The following is a 27928-nucleotide window of genomic DNA, read 5'->3' as shown; positions in this document are numbered from 1 at the left end:
GTGCGCGCACGTGACTACTCAGCAAGAAAAAAGAGGATTCACAAAGGTAGGCTTGGTGACGATCCATGGCAACACGTCGGAATAATGGGTAAGAGAGGCAATAGCAACTCCAGGGAAAACCCTGGGTGATGTAGGCTGGGCGACGCGCGCGCAAAGCAACAACCTCACTAAGATCTAAAGATTTCCTTCCCCCAACCAGAAGGCCGCAAAGAATTTAGTAAAACCTTAAAATTAACAAAAGTAGTTACTCAGTAAACAGAATTTAGGAGTTTGAGTGTTCAGACATAACAGGCGAGGCATCAAACAAAGAGAAACGCCATCTGATGGAAAACTTTTGAACTAAAATAAAAGCCATGGAAATATTTATACCCTGTCCCATTTGCAGCAAGAATCACTTTTATTAATTTCATTGTTTTCCCGTCATAAATTTTTGAAAACTGTCAATCTGTTTTGGGATATCTTGTATCATGTCTAATTTTAACACTATTTATTACACTGTTTTTCAATCAGAATAAATGTACGAGAAGTTGAATTGATAAATAATACCTAATCTTGCATTTCAGATACTTCCATAGATCGAACAGCTGGTGCCCACTACAGTCCACTGGCAACAATATCAGTGCATGAAGATGATAACGCCTCTCCAACACTATCATGGCCGATTTCTGCTCTTAATGAAGCCAAAAATAGGCGTCACACAATAGAGACCGGTGATGCCGAAGACAGACGTCCAATGTCTCAACTGAGCCCTACACCTTTGGTAGGTAGTGTCATCAGCCTTTGTAGTTCTGGCCTATCAGATGGAGGCTCCTACAAATCTCCTCACCAAACGAAAAAAGTCTCACTAGAGAAGCAAGCCACGCTGAATAAATATATGGGACCACCCATACGCATGATCAGTGCCGAATCCAGTGATGATGCAAGTGCCCCATCAGTGACTGTCATTGCAATTGAAAATGATGACGATGATGAAAGCCAGGCTTGTGGAGGTAGTGCTGCTGAAGATGTTAGAAATCCTCTGGATGATGAACTGTCTATATGCGATGTTGTTCTATCAGATGAAGATGAAAATAATGAAATTAACTTAGACGACAATGGATTGCTATGGTACATTGAAGAAGAAGAGTCAATGACGTCCACAAATGGCTTGCTCAGGAACTATCCTGAATTGCGCTCTCAACCGGGCTTAGATACTGTGTCTTGGACAGCTTCGGACGAATTTTCGTCTACAACCATATCCGGAACGCTTTCTGGTGCTGACGCTGTTCCAGGAGAAGAACAAAAGAAACTTCCGGAAGATGGGGAACCCTCCACTTTTCCACAACCGTCATCTTCCACTCAGTGCATATCGATATCCCAATCGTCGTCTCTAAGAATGTTAGAACTTGAAGATGCCGGTGAAGAAGAGATGGAGGACGTCCTCGTGGTAGATCCCAACGATCAAAAAGCTGTGCTAGTCTTAGGCACCAGACGATGCAGCGGAATGCCAGTGACTAGCGATGACAATATTGGACACTGCATTACAAAACCACCGGATGAATGCTAACGATGTAGACAAGACCCGTAGTAATAAGTTCAGTGTTCCACTTTCCCTTCTAGTAATTCTATTTTTTGCTTCTAAGGCCTATATATTGAAACAATCAGTTTAATTTTGAAAAATAAATACAAATGCTAAACCTTTACCTAAATTAAAAACTTTAGCATGATTACTTAAATACTTTTACAAAAATAAAAATAAAATGCTGAGTTCATTTGTTTTGATTTAGAAATTCCTAAATTTATCATTATATCTCTTTCATTATATTAAATATTTAGGTATTACTTATATGCGAAAAGAAAACATTTCTTAATTTACAGAACTATTTTAGCAATCAATTAGAATCGATAAATTTCCATCGATTCTAAATTCAAATGCCACTAATTAAAAAGAAACTCTGGTAAACTTGCTGGTAACATTATAAAAAAAATTTTCTTCAGCAACTTTAATTAGATTATGTAACATCATAATTTGAGTTGTAATGCAGTTAGATTCAAAATTTTTAAAAACTACTATAAGCCAATGTCTCATACTGAAACAAACTAGCAAAACAAACTGTGAGAATTTGAGGCTACTACTGAAGTAGTTTCACCAGCATTTAATGCAGAAAATATTGAATCCAATTAATAGGGTCTAATTTATGAAAATTAATCTCTCTAGTAGTAACACATAAAAAATTTCAAGCTTTATAATGCTTGAAATTAAATTGAGTGGGGGTAAATTAAAAATGAATTTATCATACACACATTGAAATTTCATTGTTACATAATTTTAAATTATGCAATCATTGTTACATAATTCAAACACAAAGAAATATTGCTGTAAAAATACTGTATTGCTTAAACACATATTTTTTTTTTATTAGAAATTGTTCCACAACTTTAACGAGCATAAAGTAAAGAACTTATCTGAAACTTTTAACTACGGGTCTGCTGATGGACTTAGCAAACAAAATTTTCAATATAATCAGTAAAAAAAAAAACGACTATTATCATTTTTCGAAAGTGTACAAAAGTGATGCTATTGATGTTGCATCTTTTCTATGTGATGTTGTATTTGTATGTCTTTTCACTGTACATAATGTAAGTAGATAAGCACCAAGTAGAAAAAATGCGGTTTTTTCTAGAAAAAAAAAGTGTCAAAATGTTTCAACTGTAGTTTGAGACAGCGATCAAACAGATGCAGATATATTAGGACGACAAGAAAATCTTTTTGTTTTTGTGTTAACTATATAATATAAATAAATAAATAAATATTTATAAATAAAAAATATATATAATGTGCATGTAAATAAAATTATACAGAAACTATAAGAAATTATAAATTTTTAATTAAATGTTTCGTGGGCCAATCAGACAAGTGAAACACTGTCTTTTTGAATATGATGAAAAAAGAAAGCGATATCACATTTCCTAACTATTCTTTACTAGTAAACAGATTTTTGTAATTTCTATCTGTTTAAATTAAACATTATTTCTTCTACTGGTGCATATTACCAAACCTACTTTAAACCAGCAATTAACACCCCCCTTCACTTTCAAATAAATCAAATCTAATAAAAAAAAATAACTATAAAGAGCCATTAAAACTACAAAAAAATAGAATTGTTTTATTTAAAAAAGATTCTTATTTTACTAAACCAACGTTAGATTTAATGCTTTTGCTTTTCAACTATTAGCTATACATTTTCTAATTAAAAAAAACTTTAAAAAATTAGCCATTAAAATTGATGTAACCATTAACTAAAAGATTATTAAAAAAAGTGAATACATTTTACAATAATTGACTTAAAAAAGATTTGCAATAAGAAAAGACAACAATAAATATAAAGTCAATAATAATATTAGTGTTCTTATCTCTGTTCTTTATTAATTGGCACCTGCACATTTAATTGAGCAAAATTTCATTTTGAACAACTGAGAAAAATATAAAATTAAAAATAATTCTTATTCCGAAAATAGCAATATTTCTGAGGAATTATTTTTTATGTTTAAGTAATGTTATTTCTATATGAAATAAATACTAGACTGGGCTGAAAACCATCTATTAAACCATCTCTCCTACTAAAGTTTCAGAACTCCAGGCAGAATTAACACCATTACAACTTTAATAAAAAATATAAAAAATTGCGAATAATTATTTCAGTGGAATAAAATTAATAATATTCCAACAACCAAAAAATTTAAATCCTAAATGGCTAGTTTCTTTACTACACAAGATCTTTTAAAATGCACTTTAATAGCTATCTATATTTTTAGAATGGCTATGAAATATTTCTATTTACACTTTGAAAAAAAAAAAAAGAAGTATGAATTAATTATTTTGTTTTTGTTTTTTTAAGCAGTTAACATTTTGTTAAAGTTAGCAACAAACACTAGGTAACTCTAAAATTTTTTCACGAAAACGTACAATTTAAGTATTTGAATTTTTTTAAAAACATTGAAGTTTTTCTATGATAATTTGAAATAGCAAATACATAACTTTATCTAAACAAAATATAAATTTTCTATTAACAGCGTCTGGTCCAATTAAATTTTTAAAAAAAACTTAACTAAAAAATCAATTTGCAATTCTTTGAGGATTTCTAATGGTAAAATATTTAAATGTTTCCAAAAATGTTTTAAAAAAAACTACCATATAAACAAGCTTTACATCAGTCAAAAAGATTTTAAAAGCATAAATTTAAATTATACATCCACTAAAAATTATTAAATTAATAAATTTGATATTCCTATAAATTATAATTTAAAGAGGAAATGAATATTAATAGCACTAATAATAAACTAGAAATTACTTAAGACTTTAACAACCAATAAAATCTATTCTTTTTTTTAGCAGTTCAGTTATAACCAGTATCAATTATGATATAATGTACCTAATTTTTACGAAATTTCAACTGAATTCTTCAGTCGATAAATGTTTTTCTCAAAATAGATTGCGTTAAAATAATAATTTTTAGGAAAAAAAAACAATTAATCAGGCCTTGTAGCAGAGGAGAGGGCCAAGTGGAGCTAAGCCCCACCAAGCATAGTCATTTGCCCCTATCCCCCCAGACGTTTTATAAATTAAATTTTATCAAATAAAGTTTAATATTTATACTAACTAATATATTTATTTATACTAATATTTGATAAACAAATGATATATAATTAGAAAAAAATCTATTGCAACTGGCTAACACCTTTCATGCTCTACCAGCAAAGAGATGGCGCCTCTCCTTAATAGAAATTCCAGCCTACGTATACAGTCAAACTCCGCTATAGTGAACTTTCAAGGGACCGAAATTTCGGTGCACTATAACCGGGAGTTCACTATATCCACACTGCAAACAATTTTAACTAATGGTTTCAAACTCCCGCTTTTTAATACACATTATTTAAATAAATTATCAATAAAAGGAAATATGAAAATGAATAAAAAAAACTATACGTAGTAACAAAAAATATATTAACTTTTATTCTTTTATTACTCTTTGTCTTGCGTGCAGACAAATTTAGGGATGACCTTTATTTAGGAATGGGAAACTGATATAGAAGAAGCAAACAAGAAAAAATGCTTATGGCTATATTCCACTCAGTAGACAGTTTTAAAAATCGGCACATGTATTTTGGGTAGATATTTCTACATAAATTTAGAAATTCAAAATTACCAAAAAATGAAGAAGAAAAATCAGTCATAATATCTAATTTCCTGTCTTCTTTTGGCTCACTATATACACAAAAAATAATATCATACGTGTATAGCAAGGCACGGGAGCGAAAATTTCGTTCTTTATATCCGGGAGTTCACTATAAACCATGTTCACTATAGCGGGGTTCGACTGTAACTCTAAAGTATCTAATATAAATAAATAAAAACTATGGCACGAATGAATAGTTTTTCAATCTCTCTAAAGGATAATAAAACTCAGCACAAATATTTTGTAAACATTTTATCGCCTAGACATCGATTTAGATTAGGCAACACTGGGAGACAATCGGTTAATTTCTGAGGTAATTGAAGTTGTAACCTTTTGATAAAGTGCAACGATTTGACAACAAATAGATATATTTTCATTTATACAGAATTATAAGATAATGTAGTCACATTTTCCATTGTAATAGATTTAAAAATGATTTTTGAACAAATTAGATTTAAATCACATTTTTAAGCATTTTTTAATAGTAGCTCGTTAAGGCATGATTTTAACTATAAATAACACCTGTTTAATGCAAACCTTTCTAATAAAATCTACCAATAAGCTTCGTATAATTAACCAACAGTAATATTTTAATTAAGCATAGACAACACTGCACTAAAAAAAATTTGCTTTCCCTAGAACCATTTTTTATACTTTTTATAAAGAAAATTTCGCTTTCCTTAAACTACTTTCATTAAAAATAATGTAACTTTTACAATGTTAATATTAAATTTAATAAATTTATACGCTAAAATAATGTCCAATTAATCAACTTCCAAACCCTTTTTTCTACAAACATATTATCCTAGCTATAGTATTATAAGTCTATAAAACAATATTCAACAAACCTGAAAATTTATGTAAACATAAATTTCTTATTTAAGTATTATTTTTACAATCTTACTTATTAAAAATTGTCCCCATAATTAAAAAGATTTTATTATTATTCAGAATTTTCTAATTCAGAATTACCTAAAATAATAACATTTACAGGTAATAAATGTTGAAAGAAAATTTAGTTAAATTGAATTAAATTTAAAATCTCTTCCAAATTTCTAAGAGGTGCCTAATAATCTTCAAAATACCTATAAAACATGTTATTTAAATAACTTAAGCAATTTTAAAATTTGCTCTTTGCTCAAAAATACTTGTATAAAAAATTTCATTTGTACAACTGTATTAGTATTTCTTACCAATATATGCAATGAGATATATACTGTTTAAAAATATTCAAGCACTTATAGCCATTAACTTATTAAATCTTATGATACTTAAAATTTAACTTAAAATTACTTTAATGTGCCAAAAAATGAAAAACCTGAATCAATTTTAAGGTGTTTGAAAACAGATTTTTATATGTAATAAAACTGAACAATTAAAATTATTTATAAAATAAATGTGCTATCTATATTAGAATAATTTTAAATATATGCTAGACAAAATTAAATATTACAAATAGAACACAAAATCACAAGCTTGACTCAATTTTGCACCTTCATTCTTTAAGTTTGTTCAACTATTGAACCTTTCCCCTTAGGTAATAGTGACTGCATATACATTTCAGCTATGACTGCATATACAAAATAAAATTTGCAAAAGTCCATAATTAAGGTTTGCATTTGTGACTAACTTTTGCATGAATCCACAGTTAAATTCTTCATTGTTGAGCATCCTTAGCATAAACTATGCATCAGAATTTCGTGAAAATTAGGTGGTGGCATAATGAAATAATAGGAATTTTAAAAGTATATATATATATATAAATTCTAAAAACCACCACTATGTGGGAGCACATTATACTTTTTGAATAAAATATACAAAAACCTATCAACACTATTCAAAATTTACTAATTTTCTATTAACAAAACATGTTCAACACAGTCCACTACCATCTGGAAATGAGAAAGCATATGTTCAGTCTTTGAAAAGAATGTTTCGGAGGAAATATTATGCACGCTACCTTTAAATTGGGAGATACGTGGTATCCTAATATACCTACTTTTTTAAGTATCCCTTCAACATTAACAGGTTTTAAAAACAGATTAATAAATCTTGTATTTTGTTGAGTTTTATTTGCATGAGTTTTCCATAAAACTATGATACACCACCTCGGAAGTTTTTTTTTTCCTCGAGATTAAATTCCTGTTAGGTATATCCTTGTGCTTCTATCCAATTTTGACGAAATTTCGATGTGTAGGTTTTGATACAGAATGCTCTTACACCTGTATATAATTATACATTGAATTTTTTGCAATCAAGCCTTTATTACTTTTTTTTTAAAATAAGCAATAATAAAAACAGGTTTAGAAAATCCAAATTAATCAAAAGAAAAAATTTCCATTAACAATTTTAAAAGGGTGCATTTCCCAGAAATAAAAAAAAAAATGTATTCAAGAATTATCACAAAAAAAAAGCAATATAAGTGTTCTAAGATACAGGCATTAACAAGTTTCTTTCTTAAAAACGTTATATATAGTACTCTATTTTTATTAACAAAATTTATATACACTAACAATCTTCACAAGTTTCTAAAAAAAAATTTATTTAAAATACGTATTTAGGTGAATAAAAACAAAACTGAATAATAGGCCATTATGATCTTATGTACTACACTAGTAAATTTAAATAGTATTTATCTTTTGTAAAAATTAGATGTATTTAAATTTGAGGTTACTTACATTTAATAATATTTTTTAAAAGGATTTTTTTCAAGAGAGTTTATATATCTTTTGAATTGTATGCAATTTTTGTGGAAATGTTTAGCAAATGATTCTGAACTTTTTTAGAAATAAAGGAAAATTTATTAGATTAGAAAATAACAAATTATTGATATTATGAAGTTTATAATTCAATTATAAAATGTTGAATTTAAGAGACATTTATGCAGTTCATTTTAACTTGAGTGTAACATTTTTAAAATAAAAATTGCAATTATTAAGTTTGATATAACATGCATATTTTGTTATAATAAATTATATGCTTTGTCTTTTATAACAGTAAAATCTTGCTAATCCAAACCATAATATGTAAAGTAATTGATCAAATGTAAAATTTGTAAATTATTTTAATGTGAATAAGGGTGGTTTGTAATTTATGGTAAGAGTGGTTTGTACAATATATTGCATCAGCCGCTTTCTCAAAATAAAAACAATTACCTAAATTCTGAACTACACAGCTTTGTGTCACGATTATAGATTCAAAATTGCATGGATGCGGATTATGATATTAGAAAGGTGGTAATTTACTTTGATAATTCACATAAAATTATAAATTGTTTGAAATTTGACAGTAAGTTTTAAAAAAAAAATTGTGGGCAAGATAAGTATAAAAGTTACTTCTAAATATCAAACAAAGTAATTCAAAACACTAAGAACTTGGTGAAAAGTAAATGTCTAATATGTATTCTAAACACATCTTATCACATATTTTAAACATATATGAAGCCAAAACTGCTCAACAAAAAATTCCGATGTTAGAAAAGTGATTGATTGTAGTAATAATTTACATGAAGTTTGAAATAAAAATTAACAGGAGCAAAAAAAAAATAAAGAATAAATAAAAACATACTTGGTGTACAAGTTATGCGTACATACAAGTTATTTCCAAGTTATTACAAGTTATTTTATTACAAAGTAATTCAAAATTATAATTCCAATTTTAACGAAAAATATTGTTGAAAGAATAATGAAAGGTTTAAGGAGAAAAAAATTAAAATTAATTTGCAAAACTGGTAAATATAAGGGACTTTTTTTTTCTAAATATTTGCTTGCGATTGCAGCCTTCTCTGTCTTCAATTTAAGGAAATTAAATTTCAACTTTCAAGCAGTCCTTCAAAAATCTGACAGAGTGAAATTAAACTCCCTCTATAGATTTCATAAACACAGAGATTTCCCTAAAAATAAAAAAAGAGCAAATTGTTTTTTTTTTAAAAAAAAACAAGGGCATCATCAGGACACTAATCTTAAACATTATATCTACATAGATTACTGCCTTTCAAAATGAAATTCAAAACCCTCAAGTAAATATGCAAAATAATATTTTAGATTAAGCCTAAAAATAATTTACAATAGCTACGGTATCCTGGTTTTTGCTATTGCAATTTCTTTTCTTAAAATAAAAAAAAGCAGTTTTTTACAGGAAGTATTTTTTTACAAAAAGGGCAAGGAGGGTGCATTTACCTCTGTAAAAAGGCAGGCAGTGGGGGTCTCCCTTCTAACTTCTTTATTTTACGCGTTATTCCATATCAATATAGGAAAGGTCATTTTAAATCACCTCTTATTCCTCCACGATTTATGTTTGGAAGAAAAAAAAGTACATTCAAATTATCAAAATTGTCAGCTATTTTATTTATTGAATTGTCAGCTATTTTTTTAAAAATCATATGTGCTTGGATTAGTAGTGTTTTACCGTACATATTTATTTAAAGAATATTATTGTTATATATTTGTATTGTGATATTGTTACTAGAATTAATCCAGATTCAACTAGAATTTAATATTTTCGAGAAAAAAAACATGAATTTAATAAAAAAAAATGAAGTATTATTATAAGAATACAATCACATTAAAAATTATGTCTTTTTATCATTGCATTTACGCTAACACAGTTGGATTCTTTGTTTGAAACTCCCTCCCTGATACATATTAGTAAATATGGATATATATTATAAATGTATAAAAGAAAATTCTCTTATTGTTATACTTCATTCTTATAAACATATCATTTAGATCTTAGATGTACAGACAAAAGACTATTAGTTAAAGAAAAATATTTAACATGGGACTTTTTGGTTTGCATAAAAAGGCACACATTTTGCAATTAACTTAAATAGATATGCTTCGCAAAAGGTAAAATGGCAGAGAATTGACTAATTTTGTATAATTTAAACAACTTCTTCATAGCCAGTAAAGATTCAAAAGTGGAATATAAGATAATAATATGTAAAGATTTAAATAAAGCAATGCAATACAAGTAATATGCAACCAATGTGCCAGTAATATGCAAGTAATATGCACAAACTACATACATTCTTCAAACCCCATGGCATTCCTCAAGCATCGCAAATGTATTAGTCTCACGAAAAAATTGCATTTGGTTTGTGATTCAAAATCGAAATAAGTTTTGTCAAATACATGAACGTATTGAGTTTGTCAAATAAATTTCCTCTGACACAGATTTATAGACATCATAAAAATAAATTCTGCTGAAAAAATATTTAACATAATTTGTCAACTAAATGGTTGCAATTATTTTGTAATAACAAATTCTAGATTGTTTTATAAATTTCAGTTTGTCATTTAATCTATTTCTGTATTTATTGAATCGATGATTCAAAAAGAAACTTATTCAAATTTGTGGCAAGATTTCTTTTCTTGCATAGACCAGTTCCTGAATGATTGGAATCTCATTACTACCAAGCTATATGCCGAACTAATTTTTTTCTCTCTTTATTGTGGAGACAATTGCAATCCAATTATGCAATTGCAATTATGTTTACAATTGCAATCCTGAGCTAAAATACTTTTTAGTTAATATGTTAATCAGCTTAAAAATTAAGGTTTATACAAACTATTTCCTAAATTATAACAAACTTATAATCTCCGATTATGAATATTTTTTTCTAAACATATGAATATCACATTTGTATCAAACATAAATTTATCCTTATTTGAAGATTCCACAGTTAGCTATCACAGAATTCTCACCATATCTGTGAAAATATATTTCATTTATCGAAATTCAATGTAAAAAAAAAATTACAAAATTTGCATAAGTGCTCTTAAAACTAACAGATGTTAATTAAATTATAATATGCAGTCACATGACTGAGGCATTGGGTGTGAAATTACAAATGTGTGTCTTTTAAATGCTCATCAAAACTATATATATATATATATGCAGTCACTCATACTTGTACCAAATGACCACTCATTACTCAGTTGCTCACTCATTACTCAGGAACGAGTAATATTCACTGTGATAACAATCATGTATATATTAAATTATTTATGTGAACTGCACAATAATTTTTGAGTTCATTTGCATGCTATTTAAATGAGATTTTTGAGTCAGGAGCTTAGCAAGTTTGATGTTACTAAATGTACCAAGCAAGGTCGGATTCTTTAGCTTTGATTGAAAAATTACAAACGAAATCTCAATTTTTAGCAAGAGATACTGTTAGCACTATATAATAAACAGCGAAGAATTTAGTAATATTCTAAATTAATACAACATTTATAGAAATTATCAAACGGTATTATCATTAAAATTATAACGGTTATATATTTGTCCTCTAAATTTTAACATTTATTAAAATTTTAGACCGTGTTAAAGAGTAAAAAAAAATAACAAATTAATCAGAATGTTTTATTTTTTCTTAAATTTCATTGCTGAAAATCAAAATTGTCCATAATGTTTATCAATTATGTTTTACCCTTCATGTTTCACTAATGTTAATTGAAATTAAATTTTAAACCATATGAATTTTAAAAAAACATTAAATTTCAATAAATGATTAATTAGAAGTTTACCTGAATTTTTTATTGACTTGAAGCCAAAATTAATCATTTAAGTTTTTGTTTTAGACCATTTTTAATCAAATTATCTAATATTAAAATTTAAGGTCATATTGATTTTTCAAAACATAGAAATATTCAAAGCGTAAATAGCAAAAAAAAATTTTATAATCTATCAAGTTTTTTCCCATTAAAACTCATCCCCAACTTTTATCATTAATCAAAATTAAAAATATTAAATCATAATAAAGTTATATTTTTATGAATATTTCACAATTTTGACCTTTTATAAATACTAATTAAAATGACATTAAAACAGAAATTGATTTTTTAATAACATTTTTATTAAAAAACTGAGTGCTAACTGTTAACATTAAATACAACTAACCTGCTAACGTTAAAACCCGTCTTGGAAACATAGAATATTATTTATTTTATTTTATTTATTGATTATTTTATTTTTGTGTTTGAAATAAAGCAAAAAATTTGGAATAATCACCTAATTAATCATTTAAGAAAAAAATAATAAGTTAAATATTTTAAAAATCTAAATTTAGGACAACATTTTACTAATAGAGAAGTTTTATTAAGACCATGAAACTAATTATTGCTGCCAGTATTGAAATGAAAAAATTTTACATTAATACAATTATTTATAATACAATTATTTATAATACAAAATTAAGGGATTTTTTTGTTTAGTTTTTAAATCTACATACACAGTGTGCATTAGGAAAATTAAAAAAATAGCAATAGCTTACATAAATGTTAAAATTTTTACATTTTTGCAAACTCAAAATAAATTAAAATTCAAATAAAATTTTAAATAATGTAATATAAATATTAAAACTGGATATTAAAATTTTGTATGTAAGGAAATGATCCTGGAACAATACATGACAATTTCAAAATTAATTATACTGCCCCATCATGAAATTTTACGGAATTGAAGTATGGATTATAATGGTAGATTAGCACTAAGTTAGTATTAAAAAGTATTTTCTAGTTTAAAAAAAAAACATTCAATTATAGATATAAAATAAACTTAAGAAATATTGCGTTTTTACAAGTCTTGTTTTGCATACTTATGTTTTAAATAATGCAACATAATAAATAACATAGCTGAATAATAAATAATATGCAACGAAATTATCTAGGACCAATAACACAACCAAATACATTAAATCATTGTGTTAAGCATAAATAGAAATACATAACCCAAACCCTGCATATTCAACTAAAATAATTAGTATCTCTTCGGAAAAAAATTTAATATTATTTTGTTTAAAAAAAACATTTATTTTGTTACATTAAATTACTGAGTTTAACTAAGTTTTAAATCACACTTTTAATCGAGTTTTAAATCACACTTAATGTTATTATTATTTAAAATTTCAAGTTATTTTCCTAAATAAAAATAAAAATTCTTGCAAATGGTTGTTTTTTGAAAGAAAAATTATATTCAAAGATATTTAAAAATTCTACTCTATTCACAAATCGGAAGAAAAAAGAAGTTAATAACATAAAATTTGGAAAATTTACTTATGCTAGTTTTTCCTTGTTTTTTTTTCCTTTTTTTATTATTATTGATATACTAGTCAATATATTAATAACATATTATTGTTTTCAAATAGACAATAATTTTTTTTCACAGTAATGAGTAAGAATAAGCTTTTTTAACAATGAAAAAAATTTAATAAACCTTTACATAATTTCATATTAGAGAGGAATTGATAATAAACTCATAGCAATAAAATTATTTAACAAAGAAATTCAGAGTCAAATTCCATGAACATTAAAGTAAATTAATCTCTCATTTTATTTAATTTTCATTTTTGAAAATTTCACTTAGGTTTGTGTTAAAAACTTTTTTTTTCAATATTTTAATATAAAAAAAGAGCACCGTCCGACCTTGCCTATTAGAAGCTTTACCTTATTTTAGTGCCTAGTCTTAAAAATCACTTATAAAGCAGTTAACTACAAAACTTTCTTTTTAGCTATTATCATAATAAACAATTATCTGTCATGTGTATTTTAGGATGACTGTTCAGAAATTTGAGCAAAAAATGTTATCTTACTCTGTTCAACATGGAGAGAAATATGTACACAACGCTGTCGTACACAGGAGAATCAACAATTAAAATTTCTAATAAAACTTCTATGATTATTATTTCATTTTAGTCTTATTCTGCTAGTAAAATATACACATTCATACTTGTTTTTCTTTAAAGGGTTGGCATTTTGTCTGCTTGTTGCACATTTACGTCGCACTAGAGCTGCACAATGGGCTATTGGCGACTGTCTGGGAAACATCCCTGAGGATTATCTGAAGACATGCCATCCCAATTTTGATCCTCTGAAGAGAGGATGGGTTCAGAAGCCCGACGACCTGCGCAAAGCCGAGCACTTAACAGCTGAACAAGGACCAAAACCGCATACCCTCGGTCCCTACACAGTCTGATCCAAGTGGTCACCCACCTGCACACTGACCGCAGCCAGTGATGCTTGACTTTGGTGATCTGTCTTAATGATCAGTCCACTCTGGGACGCATTTTTTCTAGAAGAAACCTATTTCTTCCATCTCTGATAATGTCAAACATAAAATCCTATACATAAAAATAAAAAAAAATTATGGTTCAATAATGATGGATAAATGAAAATCTATAATAATGAAATAATAATAAAACTATAATAATACTGAAAAACTATACCAGGGTTGCCACTCAAATAAGGAAAAAAAAATTCCCTTTTCCCTGTACACATTATATTAAAAAGAAACACAATTATTGTGCTCTTGTGTAAGCTATATTGGGCTATCTATGCTATTTTTAATTGCTGGAATAACTTAGAGAGAAAAAAGAAACAGCTGAACATACTTAAATAACGTCATAGTAAATGAAATATCCAATTCACTTTGAGTAATCACCATTTTTCTTTAAAGACTAAAATAAGAAACAAAAAATCCATATATTTTCCTAGTTTGTAAAGAAAAACTTCAAAATTCTCTGTTATCTTAGGGGATTCCAGGTCTTTTCCAGATTTTCCCTGTCAGGGTGCGTAGCCAAATTATTCAACAAAAAATAAGCACCTTTTAAGCACTTTTCAAGTACTCAAAAAATATTTTTAAGCACTTTAAAAAAATATCATAACTAAACAGGGTTGGAAAGTTTTTGACAATTGACGGTTTTATCTTGTTTTAACCGTCATGTCAAAAAACAAACCTTTTGGCATTGTTTTTGACAAATGTCAAAAATCATGAAATTGAATCATCTGAAACGAATAGAGCTTTCATACGCTACGGACTGACAATGCGCCGAAATAGATTGGAGTTGAATAAATTGTGAAAACGTTGAATAGAACAATGTGAACTGAGTCTTTTTGCATAATTCGAAGCGAAAATCAACATAGTAAAGGAAAAATCTCAGTTTGAAAAAGGGAAAATTAAGCACTTTTTAAAAACACCCAATGAAAAAAGCACCTTTAAGGGCTTCTAAAAAACAAAATCAAAAATAAGCACCTTTAAGCACTTTTCAAAAACGCTACGCACCCTGCCTGTAGAGTGGCATTTTGTAGAGTATAATACTCTACAAAATAAAGGAAACCTTTAGAATGTCTTTAATGATCTGGCACATTGCAGAAGACATTTCTAGTGATAAAATTTTCTAGTTCATTTATTCTTGTTCATAATTTTTTACCAACTCTCAGTTGAAGGAGATCCCGAATTTATAAGTGGTCTTTATGATCTTATTATGAAAGAGTTTGATTAGGTTGGCAGGGGTCTGTCTAGGTTTTTCTGAAAGGTACCTATTTTGTGAAAATTTAGACATAATTTGTGAAAAATTAAAAATTATATTACAAAATCAATACAAAAACATGGTAAAAATATAGATTTATCGTTTCTTAAAGGATACAAAAATAAAATTTTAAGAAAAAGTATTTTGTGAAACTACCGTTTTTCCTAAAGTTGAATTTGTGAAACTACCGTTTCACCTAAAATTGAATTTGTGAAGGTACCGCTAAACGGTAGTAAATTCGGCCTGGACAGACCCCTGGTTGGTGAANTTTTTTCTAGAAGAAACCTATTTCTTCCATCTCTGATAATGTCAAGCATAAAATCCTATACATAAAAATAAAAAAAATTATGGTTTAATAATGATGGATAAATGAAAATCTATAATAATGAAATAATAATAAAACTATAATAAAACTGAAAAACTATACCAGGGTTGCCACTCAAATAAGGGAAAAAAAATTCCCTTTTCCCTGTACACATTATATTAAAAAGAAACACAATTATTGTGCTCTTGTGTAAGCTATATTGGGCTATTTATGTTATTTTTAATTGCTGGAATAACTTAGAAAAAAAAAAGAAACAGCTGAACATACTTAAATAACGTCATTGTAAATGAAATATCCAAATCACTTTGAGTAATCACCATTTTTTTAAAGACTAAAATAAGAAACAAAAAATTCATATATTTTCCTAGTTTGTAAAGAAAAACTTCAAAATTCCCTGTTATCTTAGGGGATTCCTGGTCTTTTCCAGGTTTTCCAGGTTACCAACTCTCAGTTGAAGGAGATCCCGAATTTATAAGTGGTCTTTATGATCCTATTATGAAAGAGTTTGATTAGGTTGGTGAAAAAGCTTTCCTAGATTGTAAATAAGTGAATGGTACCTCAAGGAAGATTTCCGCATCGTGATCTGTGGCAAAACAATCGCCAAGACTTGGAAACTTCTGGACAGTGGACCGTGAGAAACAAAAAAAACATCACAGAAAGGAACCAACTCAAAAACAATTCAAAAGGTATAACTTGTAACCACCCCCGGGCAAACATCTACATGTTTTTTCTTTTTAATTTGCAAGTTTAAAATCTATTTGGCACCTTGGCGATTGTAGTTGGCGCTACAAATCACGATACGGAAATATCCCGGTACCTCAATTCGTAAGATTGAAATTATCAGGGTTCTCACTTAAATCTGGAAAAAAAAGTTCCCTTTGATTTCCTATATATATTATACACAATATATAAAGAGGAAACACAAAATCCCCATGCAAATGTGTGAGCTATATTAGGATAACTAATACAAGTTTTAATTGCTGGAAAAACTTAGAGTAATAAACAGATCAACATACACAGAAAAATAATACAGCAAATGAAATAGTATAGTATAGCTGAATTATCTTTACATAATCCATAATTTGCACTTTGAGACGTTGACATTTTGTAATCGAAGAAAATAAGAAATAAAAATTGCCTGTATTTTCCCAGTTTATAAGAAAAAATTCAAAATTCCCTGAATTTTACCTGCTATTTTAGATGATTTTAAATTCCCTGTATTTTTCAGGTTTTCCCTGTGGAGGGGTAACCCTGATTATTTATAATTATAAATTATTTTAAGATTGAAAAACTTGATTAATCAATAAATTATTTTAAGATTGAAAAACTTGATTAATGAATCGATTCTGTTCTGTGCAGTTCAGCACTAATATTTCTATACTTACCACACAATTGTTAAATAAGTTTTACCTAAATTAAATTTAAAACAGATAATTAAAATATAAATTGATAAGATTGTTTGTTTTCCCATAAATCCAAAGCAGATATGAATCAGGAAAACGTGATTCAATTGATAAACTAACAAATTCCTGTAAAAATTTTCAAACTAACCTAATCATTTTTATGTTTTCCTTTGTACCTTGTGTAAATAAATTTTCAGTTAAATATTCACAGCTAAAAAAATAAATAAATGCATAAGCAGAAATAACTTTTTGGATGGTATGGGTAAAAGTTTTTCTATGTAAAAATAAACCAATTAATATTTCAAAAGTAAATTGATACACAACTATTCAAAATGTGAATTTTTAATGATCTTTAAAATAATGCCTTACATTAACAGATGATAGAACACAATTTAAAAATGCAAATGAATCCATCAGATGATACTCCTATTTTTAAACAGCAACAAATAATAGCCGATGCTGTTACAGATCATATTAACGAAAATTCAAGAAACAGTTCATAAGCTAGAGGGTAAATAGTCCTTTTTAAAATCATTAGAGACATAATGAACCTAATTGAGTGCATTACAAATTTTTAAACTTAAAATATTATCACAAATTTAGGAACTTCTGCAATATTGGAAGTTAAAAATTAGTACAAAATATGAAGTGAAACAGTGTCAAAAAACAGTCAAAATAAAAAAAAATTGTTGAAATTTAGAGCTGATAACTAAGTAGCAAAATTATTTTTATTTTTTTTATTGAATGAGATTTTTTAACAAATCTTAAATACTTCCGTATTGCTAATTTCAAATCTGCAATCAGTCTCTCGCTCCAAGCTAGTTTTTTCTTTTAAACAGCATTTTTAGTCTATTTTCGTTGAAATGTGATAGTTTAAATACATTATATATAACAAGGGGCCGAGTAAATGTTGCAACCAACTTCTAAAGGAGTTATGGCAAATCATCAGGACTAAAACTGCACAGGAAGAAATGCCCGAAAATGTTGTCATACACTGTTATGGGCGATTTCCTATTATGAACTGTTTCATATATTTTTTTTTAACAAGCCATAATAATAGGGAAACGCCCCAAGACACGTACAATGACATTTCTGAGCATGGGTTTCAATGCAATTTTATTCCTGATGATGCACCCTAAATCTACTAAAAGTTTGTCACAACATTTATGGCACTCCCTGTTATATACGTTTTCAAATTTGTACATTTCAACAAAAATATTTTTAAAAATTTCAGCTTGTAGAAAGAAACCAATTGTAGATTCAAAACCAGCTATACAAAAGTTTAAAGTATTTAAGATCTGTTAAAAAATCCTAAGCAACAGAAAACAACAACAAAATTTTCCCAGTGATATCCCTGACTATCGAAAATTAGTACACTATCATATTTTAAAATGCGGATGTGTGGAAAGACTGTGTTTATCTCATCCCTTCCTTTTGTACAGAACTTTCCAGCTGATGTTGAGCACTTCACTAATAAATCTACATACAACATTGAAATTTGTAACCTTCCTGTATTAATTATATTATATTTAAAATTTTATAGAAAACTTATTTTATATTATCTATAAACTGAATTTTAATTTTATATCAAAACTTCAATCATTTGATATATTAAATTCTCTGGAATAAGGTATTAACCCATCATACTGGTTAATAGAAAGCATACTGTATATATTATTACTTAAAGAATAAATAAATAAAAATAAAAGAAACAGCAATGAAATTACAATAATAAAATAATAAATTTATGACTATTCATCAAATTTTTAAGAAATTAAATTTTAAGAAGAACAGTAATAAAAGATTAAAAAAAATAACACCAATTAGCTTATAATGCAGAAGTACCCAAAGATATCAGGGTGCGTAGCCAGATTTTTTAACAAAAAATAAGCCCCTTTGAAGTACTTTTTAAGCACTCAAAAGATATTTTGAATCACTTTCCAAAAAAAAAATTTAATCAGAACCTGTGCAGTAATAAAAATTATTTTTTTCTATCGCTTAAAGTTCTTTATTTATAAAACATAAAATCAGTCAAATTTAGAAACATTTTCAAAACTTCACTTAATCGTGATAAAATAATTAGTTTCAGATAAATATAGCAAAGAAAATTGTGAAAATAATGCATTTTTTGTAATTTAGAACGACAATCAATAAGGTAAGGAAAAAATCTCTTTTAAAAGATAAGGAAATTAAGCACTTTTTACAAACCCCGAATAAAAAAAAGCACCTTTAAGGGCTTTTGTAAAATGAAAATCAAAAATAAGCACTTTTTAAAAAACGCTACGCACCCTGGTCAAAATGAAAATCAAAATTGTAAAAACATTTTCACGGACATTTCCTTTCAACTTGACTTTTTCCTCCTTCATCATATTCTTGCTTAGTAATCCACATTTGCTGAAAAGTTCCAAGAGAAGCCAGAATAGAGCCACCAATCCACGAACTAAATCTCCGTTCAGCCGCATTATTAGAACTGATCACCTTTAACCTCATGCTGGGGGGAGTTTTGGCAGACAAGTCACGGTTGAGACGTTCGGTAAAACCCTGGATAAGAGTATTACCACCCGTCAGGATTACACCACCGTAAAGACTGGGACGTACATCAATGTCACACATGCCCACACTTGTTGTCACCACTTGCGCAGCACCAATTGCAGTTCCTGTAATACCTTTTATATTCGTCGGGTCAAAAAGTGCTTCGGGGATTTGAAATCGCTCTGTTCCGAAATCCTGGTTATATCCGTTGGGAAATTCATAATGAGTGGTGGGGAGATTTTCAACCGCTTCTTTCTCATATGGAGTTTCATACACTTGGAGGATAGAGCTCTGAAAATCTTGAAGCACTTCTTTAACCATGTAATTATGCCATGACTTGTTTACATCGGGGAGGGTACTTTTCTTTGTCCATTTAGGTTGATCATTTTCTTTGACCGCTTCTTTGGAACCAATCATATATGTCGGTATGATTTCCATGTGATGTTCTTCAAGATACTGCTTACACTGCATCGAAATGAAGTCACCAGCCAGAGGGGACTTGACGATGGCCTGGGCTAGCACATACCCGTCGTGAACCGGTACGGCTGAAGTCGTACTCGCTCCACTATCAACAACGATTCCAGTTGACCGTCCATTTGCAAAAGCTGCAAGCACAGCATTCTTACTCAAGAAAAAAGCAGGAATGTTGTACTTCTCAAACATAAGTTCGGTCAACTTTTCTCGTTTTGAACGTGCATTCCACGAAGTCTCAGACATTAGCACAGGATGCAAATGTGGTTCAGATTTAATGTGCTTGCTGTACACATAATCTAAAACTCTTTCGAACAAATCCCAGTCTTCGACCATGCCGTCTTTCAAAAATGAAACCATTTCCATACCTTTACGTGGGACATGAATACTAGTAGTGTCTATATAATACTTTTTCTGAGAGGCACTTTCACTTGATGTATTATTTCCATTGACTTCCATAGCATCTGAAACATTCTCTTCCAATACTCCACACATAGTTGGTATGTCAGCTTTAGGTGTGTCTTCCCCAGCATATCCAGCACGTATGGAATAGTGGCCAAAATCGAACACTAGGGCTCCTACCTCATCGCCACCATAAACACCTCCACTCATTTTGAAGAGAAGTAGTAAATTTTGGTATCAGATGAAAAATTCAGATGTACACCATTAGTTCTGAAAGATTATTAAAAATTAGAAATTAGTTGAAAAATTTTAAACTGTTAATACATATAAAGCAGAGTGAGAAAAAAAATTACATCAAATGCTTCATTTGGAAAATTGAATTAAACATATCAATCAGCTTCAAGTGACCCCTGTTACAGAATTTTTTCGGGCATTCTGCAACAAAACTCTTTAGCACTAATATCTTACAGCAATGTAGGTAGGTACTTTATTTGCGTCGCACTAGAGTAGCACAATGGGCTATTGGCGACAGTTTGGGAAACATCCTTGAAGATGATCCAAAGATATGCCATCGTAATTTTGACTCTCTGCACAGGGGATGGTTTCCCTACTTTGATAGCCCAACAACCTACGTGCGGAGTCAAGCACTTCACGGCAGAACAAGGACCGATACTTTCAATAATAACAAAGATGTATGCAACTGATTTAAAGTAACAAAAACAATGTGTCTACAAAAAAAACCAGTTATTTTCATTGAATATGTAATATTTTCTTATTCTAATATTATGGGCGATATTCTCGCATTTTGTTGTGGAATTATTTCCTTTCTCACATTTTGTAAATCACATATTAAAAAAAATAATTAAAAATCAAGAAATCCTTAGCAGTAATTACCGAAAAGCAGATCGACGACAAAATCACGCAAATCGGACTCTTCAAAAAGAGGTTACTCGTATACGTGTTTCGTTTCAAGATTTGGTTGTTGTAATAAATAATATTGGATTTTAAAAACTATATGCAAATTAAAAATCATGCAAATCGGACTCCTCAAAAAAAGATTACGCATATATGCGTTTCGTTTCAAGATTTGATTGTTGTAATAAATAATATTGGATTTTAAAAACTTTATGGAAATGAAAAGCAATAATTGCCAAAAAAATACAATAGAATCATTGACTTAAAAAGTAAATACTCGAATGCAAGATTGGAATTTCCCGAATCATCTGAAATACATAGGGGTAATTAGTGTGTAGAAAATGAAGTTGAACATATAAGGGCTTCCTACAGCTTAGGGCTTCACTATGCGTAAATTCGACCTTGATACCCTCTCATATAAATGTAAACATATACAGATGAGTTGAATCTTTTTTTTTTAATGTAAAAGTAATGATACTACAAAAAAAATTTATGGCATAACAGATTATTTATATTAACTAACATTTATTATGAAATGGAAAAACTGGCATTAGTATACAGTATAGAATACAGTATACAGTATACTAAGAAACAGTATAGATTCAGCAAGATCTCCTTTGATTGAGGACCGTATATCTGATTTGATAGACTTTATAGCTGAGAATAGTCTTTTTCAAACTAGCTAGAGTAGTGGATGAGCTGTTTAATCAAGTGTGAAATTGCTAATCTGAATCTGTTGCTTTTAATGAAGTGACATGTAATTTTCAAAAGCTTATGTGTGATTGCTTTTTGGCTAAAATATAATTATAAACTAATTAATGTGAGTAAATTTCAAGTCAAGTTATGATGTCTCTAAAAAATACTTCAATACACATCATCGTTTCCATGTTCAGATAGTTTTAAAAATTATTTAAAAAATGGAAGCATAGAACAAGATAAGGTCAAAAGTTTCTGTTTAATAATCTCAGTAATTATGCTTTTGATTGTAGTAAGCATCCCCTCACTCTCAGTTATACTTGCTACAGTCAAAAACCATAATTAGGTATGAGGTGTTTTTCTGAATTTTATTTTTCATCTTATTTTCGGAATTTTTTTCAGTTTTCTGCAAAAGCAAATTATTATTGTATAAATGCAGTTTTTTATTGATTCTATTACTTTTAAAATACGCTTAAGCAAAAAAGAATAGTTTAAAAATATTCAAAATTCATTTAAAATTTAATCACTGTATATTATTTTACAAGGTTAATTGTGACACAAAGTGAAAAACTCTGAAAATTTTATATGCAAAACATCGATATCAATAAATCAATTTATAAACCAACTATGTTTCACATTCAACATAATTTTTGGAACTAACATTTATAATAAAATTGCTTGCTAATAAATAATATCACACCTTTAGAATAACTAATTCAAGAAAAATCTTACTTCTCACAAAAATTGCAATATTGGATTTTAAAAATGCGAAAATACAAAATTGAGATATTAAAATGTTAAATCGCCTAAATACATAATCCATAAATTTTAGATAACATGAACACATATTCTGCAGTATGTATATCACGTATTACAAAAAACTATGTTAGATATGAAAAACGTGTGAACATGAATCACGATAATCGCAGATTCCGGCACAATCAAAATGTCCATAAAACCAGCAGAATCAAATAGGACAAAGAATCATGTGTATGTAAATGTCTCGATAACAGGATTTAAATCGCAGAAGTCTATGAACCAGTGATCTTCATATATGCTGAATTTTAAGAATATTTGCAGAAAAATCACAGACCCTGCTTCTAGTTTTTAGATCCGGAATAATGGTACGAAAAACCTGGAATTCGGAATTCAATCAACTCTGTTTTTTCTAATGCTGCATTATAAACATATTGATACACTTAAAACTTCATTATGCTAAGAAATATGACCAAAAAAAGTATCCTTTTTATTAGTGATCATTAAATCATTTGTATTAGAAGAATATGCAGAAAATTGTTAGAGCCTATTATTTGATTAGAATACGGATTTCTAATTCTGCAATTTCTCCCAAAATTATTAAAGCAATTTGAAATACAATAGTATTTTCGAAAAAATCAAATGCACATTTATTAACATAAATTGTATATTTCTTAGTATTAATAAGAGCCTATTTAACGCTTGTGCATTTGAAGGAAAAAAGACACTTTATGTTGAATTTTAAATGGATTACATGAAAAACGACTTGTATACAACAAATGTACAAAAAAATGGAAAAGATTGACAGCTTTCACAATAAATTCCACTGAAGCATAAAAAAGAACTTTAGTAAATATAACTTGTTCGTAAAATAAATAGAGTAGCAAATATGGCACGCATATTTTAAGCGCTAAAAGTTACATAAGTCATTCATTTCTCTGTCTTAAGTTGGTTGCATATTACAGAAAAACATGTAATTAAAAACAGATAAATTTGCTTTAAAGCATTTAAATAAATAAAGAATTCGTTTACGTCAACAATATATACATTTTTAAACCAAATTTGAGTCAATATTACTGCAAAAAAAATAATAAACAAATATCTTACATACCGGCGCTTAACACAAAAATCAACAACCATTGATACCAAAACAGTTAACAGTTAAAAAAGGAAACTGGAGGGTCATCTTAAAAAATTGCAACTCAACTCAAGCTCCTTATCTCCAGATTTAAGATTTAATGTCCAGGAAATGTAGGTCTTATTTTTGCGGTGGCAACAAAATCCCGACTTTAAAGTTCACCTTATTTTTGTGGTTTGTAATGTGTCTACCACTACAGAAATACGATTCCAATTCACTAGTATATAAGACATGTTAACTCAATTCTTTATACCTTTTCATTGATGAAGGTTGGCATTGTCGAAAACAACTCTCCCCCCATTGGTGACCTTCGGACGCGATGCGAACACGCCTACCGAACCACCTATTCAGAAACTCCCACTTCAATTTGAACTTGCCTACTTAGATGGATGATCCACATTGACTTTCTACTTGTGACTGCGACATAATCCACTTCCTCAAGCTGTTGCTACTCGGTCTCGATCACACACAACGTATACACTCGACTGCTAAAGACAATACAGGAGCAACCATGACTATGAACTTAAAACAGCTCTCACGATCAGCACTCAAAAGTGCGGTGATCTTACTACAGCTAACCCGGTCTCGCAAACACGGCAATAAATCAACCAGTGGTATCCGTTTATCGAACTCTGTCACAACTATAATTCTGGTGGGGGAGTAGTATAGTGTATCTACCACTACAAAAATACAATTCCTATTCACTAGTATATAAGACGTACTATCTCGATTCCATGTTGGGGTACATTTTTATAGATGAAGGTTGATATTGTCGATATTTACTCTCCCCACAGGTTCATCTTATAGTTACGGTTCCCAGCAGATCACCGAAGTCAAGCATCACTGGCTGCGGTCAGTGTGCGGGTGGGTGACCACTTGGATCAGCCTGCGTAGGGACCATGGGTGTGCGGTATTGGTCCTCGTTAAACTGTTCTACCGTAAAGTGCTCGACTTCGCGCGCAGGACGTCGGACTACTGAAGCGGGGGAGCCATCCCCTCCGCAGAGGATCAAAATTGTGATGGAATGTCTTCGGATCATCCTCAGGGATGTTTCCCAGACCGTCGCCAATAGCCCATTGTGCAGCTCTAGTGCGACGTAAATGAACAACAACAACATCATCTTATAGTTGCCGTAAAAAAATATTTTATAACCATATTTTATAGTAAGTCTACAGTTGTAATAGTTCTGATATAGAATATAATAAAATATAAAAATGGATAATAAATTGTACTTGTACTCAACAAAACTTTTACTTAATAAAACTTTTTACTTAATATAGAAATATGCTTCAACGTAGTTTATCACATATAAATGATTAATTTGAAGATTTAATTTTACAATTCTAAACTACTAACGTCCCGCAGTGGACTGATCGTAAAGACACGGTTCGCAGTTGAACATTGAAGTCAAACCTCACCGACTGCTGTCAGTAAGCGGGTGGGTGATGACTGTGATCAGAATGCGTAAGGACCAAGGGTGCGCTGTATCGGTTCTCGTTAAACTGTTCAACCATAAAATGTTAGACTTCGAGCTCAGGTCTTCGGGTTACCAAAGCTGGGGAGCCATCCACTCTGCGAAGGATCGAAAATGCGATGGCACGCCTTCGGATCATCCTCATGGATGTTTCCCTGACCGTCACCAATATAGCAAATTGCGCAGCTCTAGCGCGAAATTGAAAGTATCTAATCAAATATGGGGTATTCTGTGATTGCTACTTTTAATACAGGCTAGGGTGTTATTACAATATAGATTTCTAGAATCTTAGCCGAAACTATTGTAGAAGAAACTATAGACAGAGGCCGCATTAAACTTTATGCATGTAAGTTAAACAAGAAAAAAAATATCTGTGAAATCTAGCGAATCACGATTAGGGAAGCTGGAATGCAAACAATGAGGCATGTTTGATTTTCTTGTGAAACAAAAAGAAATAGAAAGGAGATCGGTAGAATTATATCTAAGTATAATTGAGCAATCAATCCGGCTTTGCCCTCCCTCCTTCTTTTCTAGTGATTCGATAGTTCTCACTGTCTTTCTGTTACTTCCTCGTTAAAATATTAGCCTGCGACCTCTTATTTGCGTACTATTTAGATTAAATTCTTAATGAAGATTAAATTTTTTTAATTTAGAATGGGGAAGCGGAACATTCTGTTACACAGTTTAAAAATGTTTGTGGCACCTGAAGGTCGCAATTTAATTAAAAACTTCATATTTGGCGTCGCAAATAAATATCTCAGTCAGAATTTTATCAAAATCTTAGGAATTAGTGTTCAGGATAATTACAGCACGCAGCATAAAGGGATTTAAAATTAATAATAAAAATAATAATATCCAGTTATTCTAATTAATCTAGCAATCCAATAATCATCTTATACAAACATAGTCTATGTCATGCAAACTGGTTTTTCATGATTTAAATTACATACATGCTATACGTGACTTTGAAATTCAATCATCAGATTTTTATAACGTTCTTGTTTTGCTTTTTTTTCCTCGTTTAAGCATAGGCGTAATAAGCATATAATTTTTCAGCAATTTTTTTACAACCGAAAAAAAAAATTTATTAAAAAGTTTTGATGGTTTTTAAAGAATTATAAATAATTTCACGATTGTCACATTCATATAAGTGATATTGTAGAAACCATGTAAAGATTTTTTTTTTAAAATTAATTATTCAAATACAATTATTCTCCGAAACAAAACAAAATGTAAGGAAAATTGGTAATTTTTAACTACAATTGAAAGTTCGTAGGAACCTCTCAAAAACTATGTCTGCTACTATGGCAAGTGATAGATTCGTACATGCAGCGTGAATATTTCTTACTTGTCATAACTTTCAACATAGAGTAATAATTTTCGTAACTGCTTTTTCTTTCTGACAAAGATTTAACAGTATAATTAAATTTCGTTTCATAGTATTCAAATTGTGTAAGGAACCGGCTGCATATTTGGGAATTCAAACTTTATTTTCTAATTTGTTTGAATCATTAATTTCTAGGGAAAGGACCTACAAAGTGGGGAAAGGAAATACGTGCCATACACTTTTTTTTTTTCAAAATTTCAGAATTTTTTTTTTTAAAGTTCTTTCCTTAAAACCTTAAAATGATTGTTTTTATGCATTGTAAATTTAAATGATTTATACGTATTTTCTTAGCGAAATAAAAGTTTAAATTTAACGAAACAAGAAAATTTAAGTATTATTGTTCATCATTGTTGTTGTTCTTGTTGTTCATTTACGTCGCTCTAGAGCTGCGCAATGGGCTATTGGCGACGGTCTGGGAAACATCCCTGAGGACATGCCATCACAATTTTGATCCTCTGCAGAGGGGGTGGCACCCCCGCTTCGGTAGCCCGACGATCTGCACGTGAAGTTGAGCACTTTTCGGTAGAACAGTTTAACGAGGACTGGTACTGCGCACCCTCGGTCCCTACGCAGACTGATCCAAGTGGTCACCCACCCGCACACTGACCGCAGCCAGTGATGCTTGACTTCGGTAATCTGATGAGAACCGTGTCTTAACGATCAGTCCACTGCGGGACTGTTAATTATTGTATTTAAATGTTGTTATATTTATTTAGTTTATAATTGAAGTTAATAGTTATTTATGAAAGATAAATTTTCTTTCAATCAATTGAAATAAAATTTATATTTAAAGATAATTATCTTTATTTTTCATTAATATAGAGAGTCTTTAAACATACCCGAATTTTTATTAACCTTGGCACTTTTAACCTATATTAACCAAGGCAGCTAAAAACGCTAACCC

General features: G+C 29.3%; 2 protein-coding genes across 4 annotated transcripts in view; one reads left to right on the top strand and one right to left on the bottom strand.

Annotated features, from left to right (window-relative positions):
* The window catches only part of LOC107441470 (voltage-dependent T-type calcium channel subunit alpha-1I), a 313139-nt gene extending 299249 nt beyond the window's left edge, over positions 1–13890 (top strand). Inside the window, exon 34 of the mRNA XM_043045682.2 lies at positions 564–13890. Coding sequence (XP_042901616.2) covers positions 564–1546 — 983 coding nt within the window. The 3' untranslated portion in view covers positions 1547–13890. The remainder of the gene's footprint in view (positions 1–563) is intronic.
* Positions 13891–17579: 3689 nt separating this feature from the next.
* LOC107441474 (Brahma associated protein 55kD) lies at positions 17580–24223 on the bottom strand. Of its 3 annotated transcripts, none has more exons than XM_016054745.3 (2): positions 24137–24223; positions 17580–20928 (listed from the first exon to the last, which is right to left on the bottom strand). In XM_016054745.3, exon 2 carries the CDS (start codon positions 20866–20868, stop codon positions 19579–19581), a length of 1290 nt encoding a protein of 429 aa, XP_015910231.1. In that variant the 5' UTR covers positions 20869–20928; positions 24137–24223; the 3' UTR covers positions 17580–19578. The 3 variants fall into 3 exon arrangements, with proteins under 3 accessions (XP_015910231.1, XP_015910232.1, XP_042901620.1); XM_016054746.3 differs by lacking the exon at positions 24137–24223 and adding an exon at positions 24073–24132; XM_043045686.2 differs by lacking the exon at positions 24137–24223 and adding an exon at positions 24058–24081.
* Positions 24224–27928: the final 3705 nt, after the last annotated feature.

The sequence above is a fragment of the Parasteatoda tepidariorum genome, chromosome 3 (genome assembly GCF_043381705.1).
Source record: "Parasteatoda tepidariorum isolate YZ-2023 chromosome 3, CAS_Ptep_4.0, whole genome shotgun sequence".
Classification (NCBI taxonomy): domain Eukaryota; kingdom Metazoa; phylum Arthropoda; class Arachnida; order Araneae; family Theridiidae; genus Parasteatoda; species Parasteatoda tepidariorum.
This window is presented reverse-complemented; position numbering and strand designations above follow the sequence as displayed.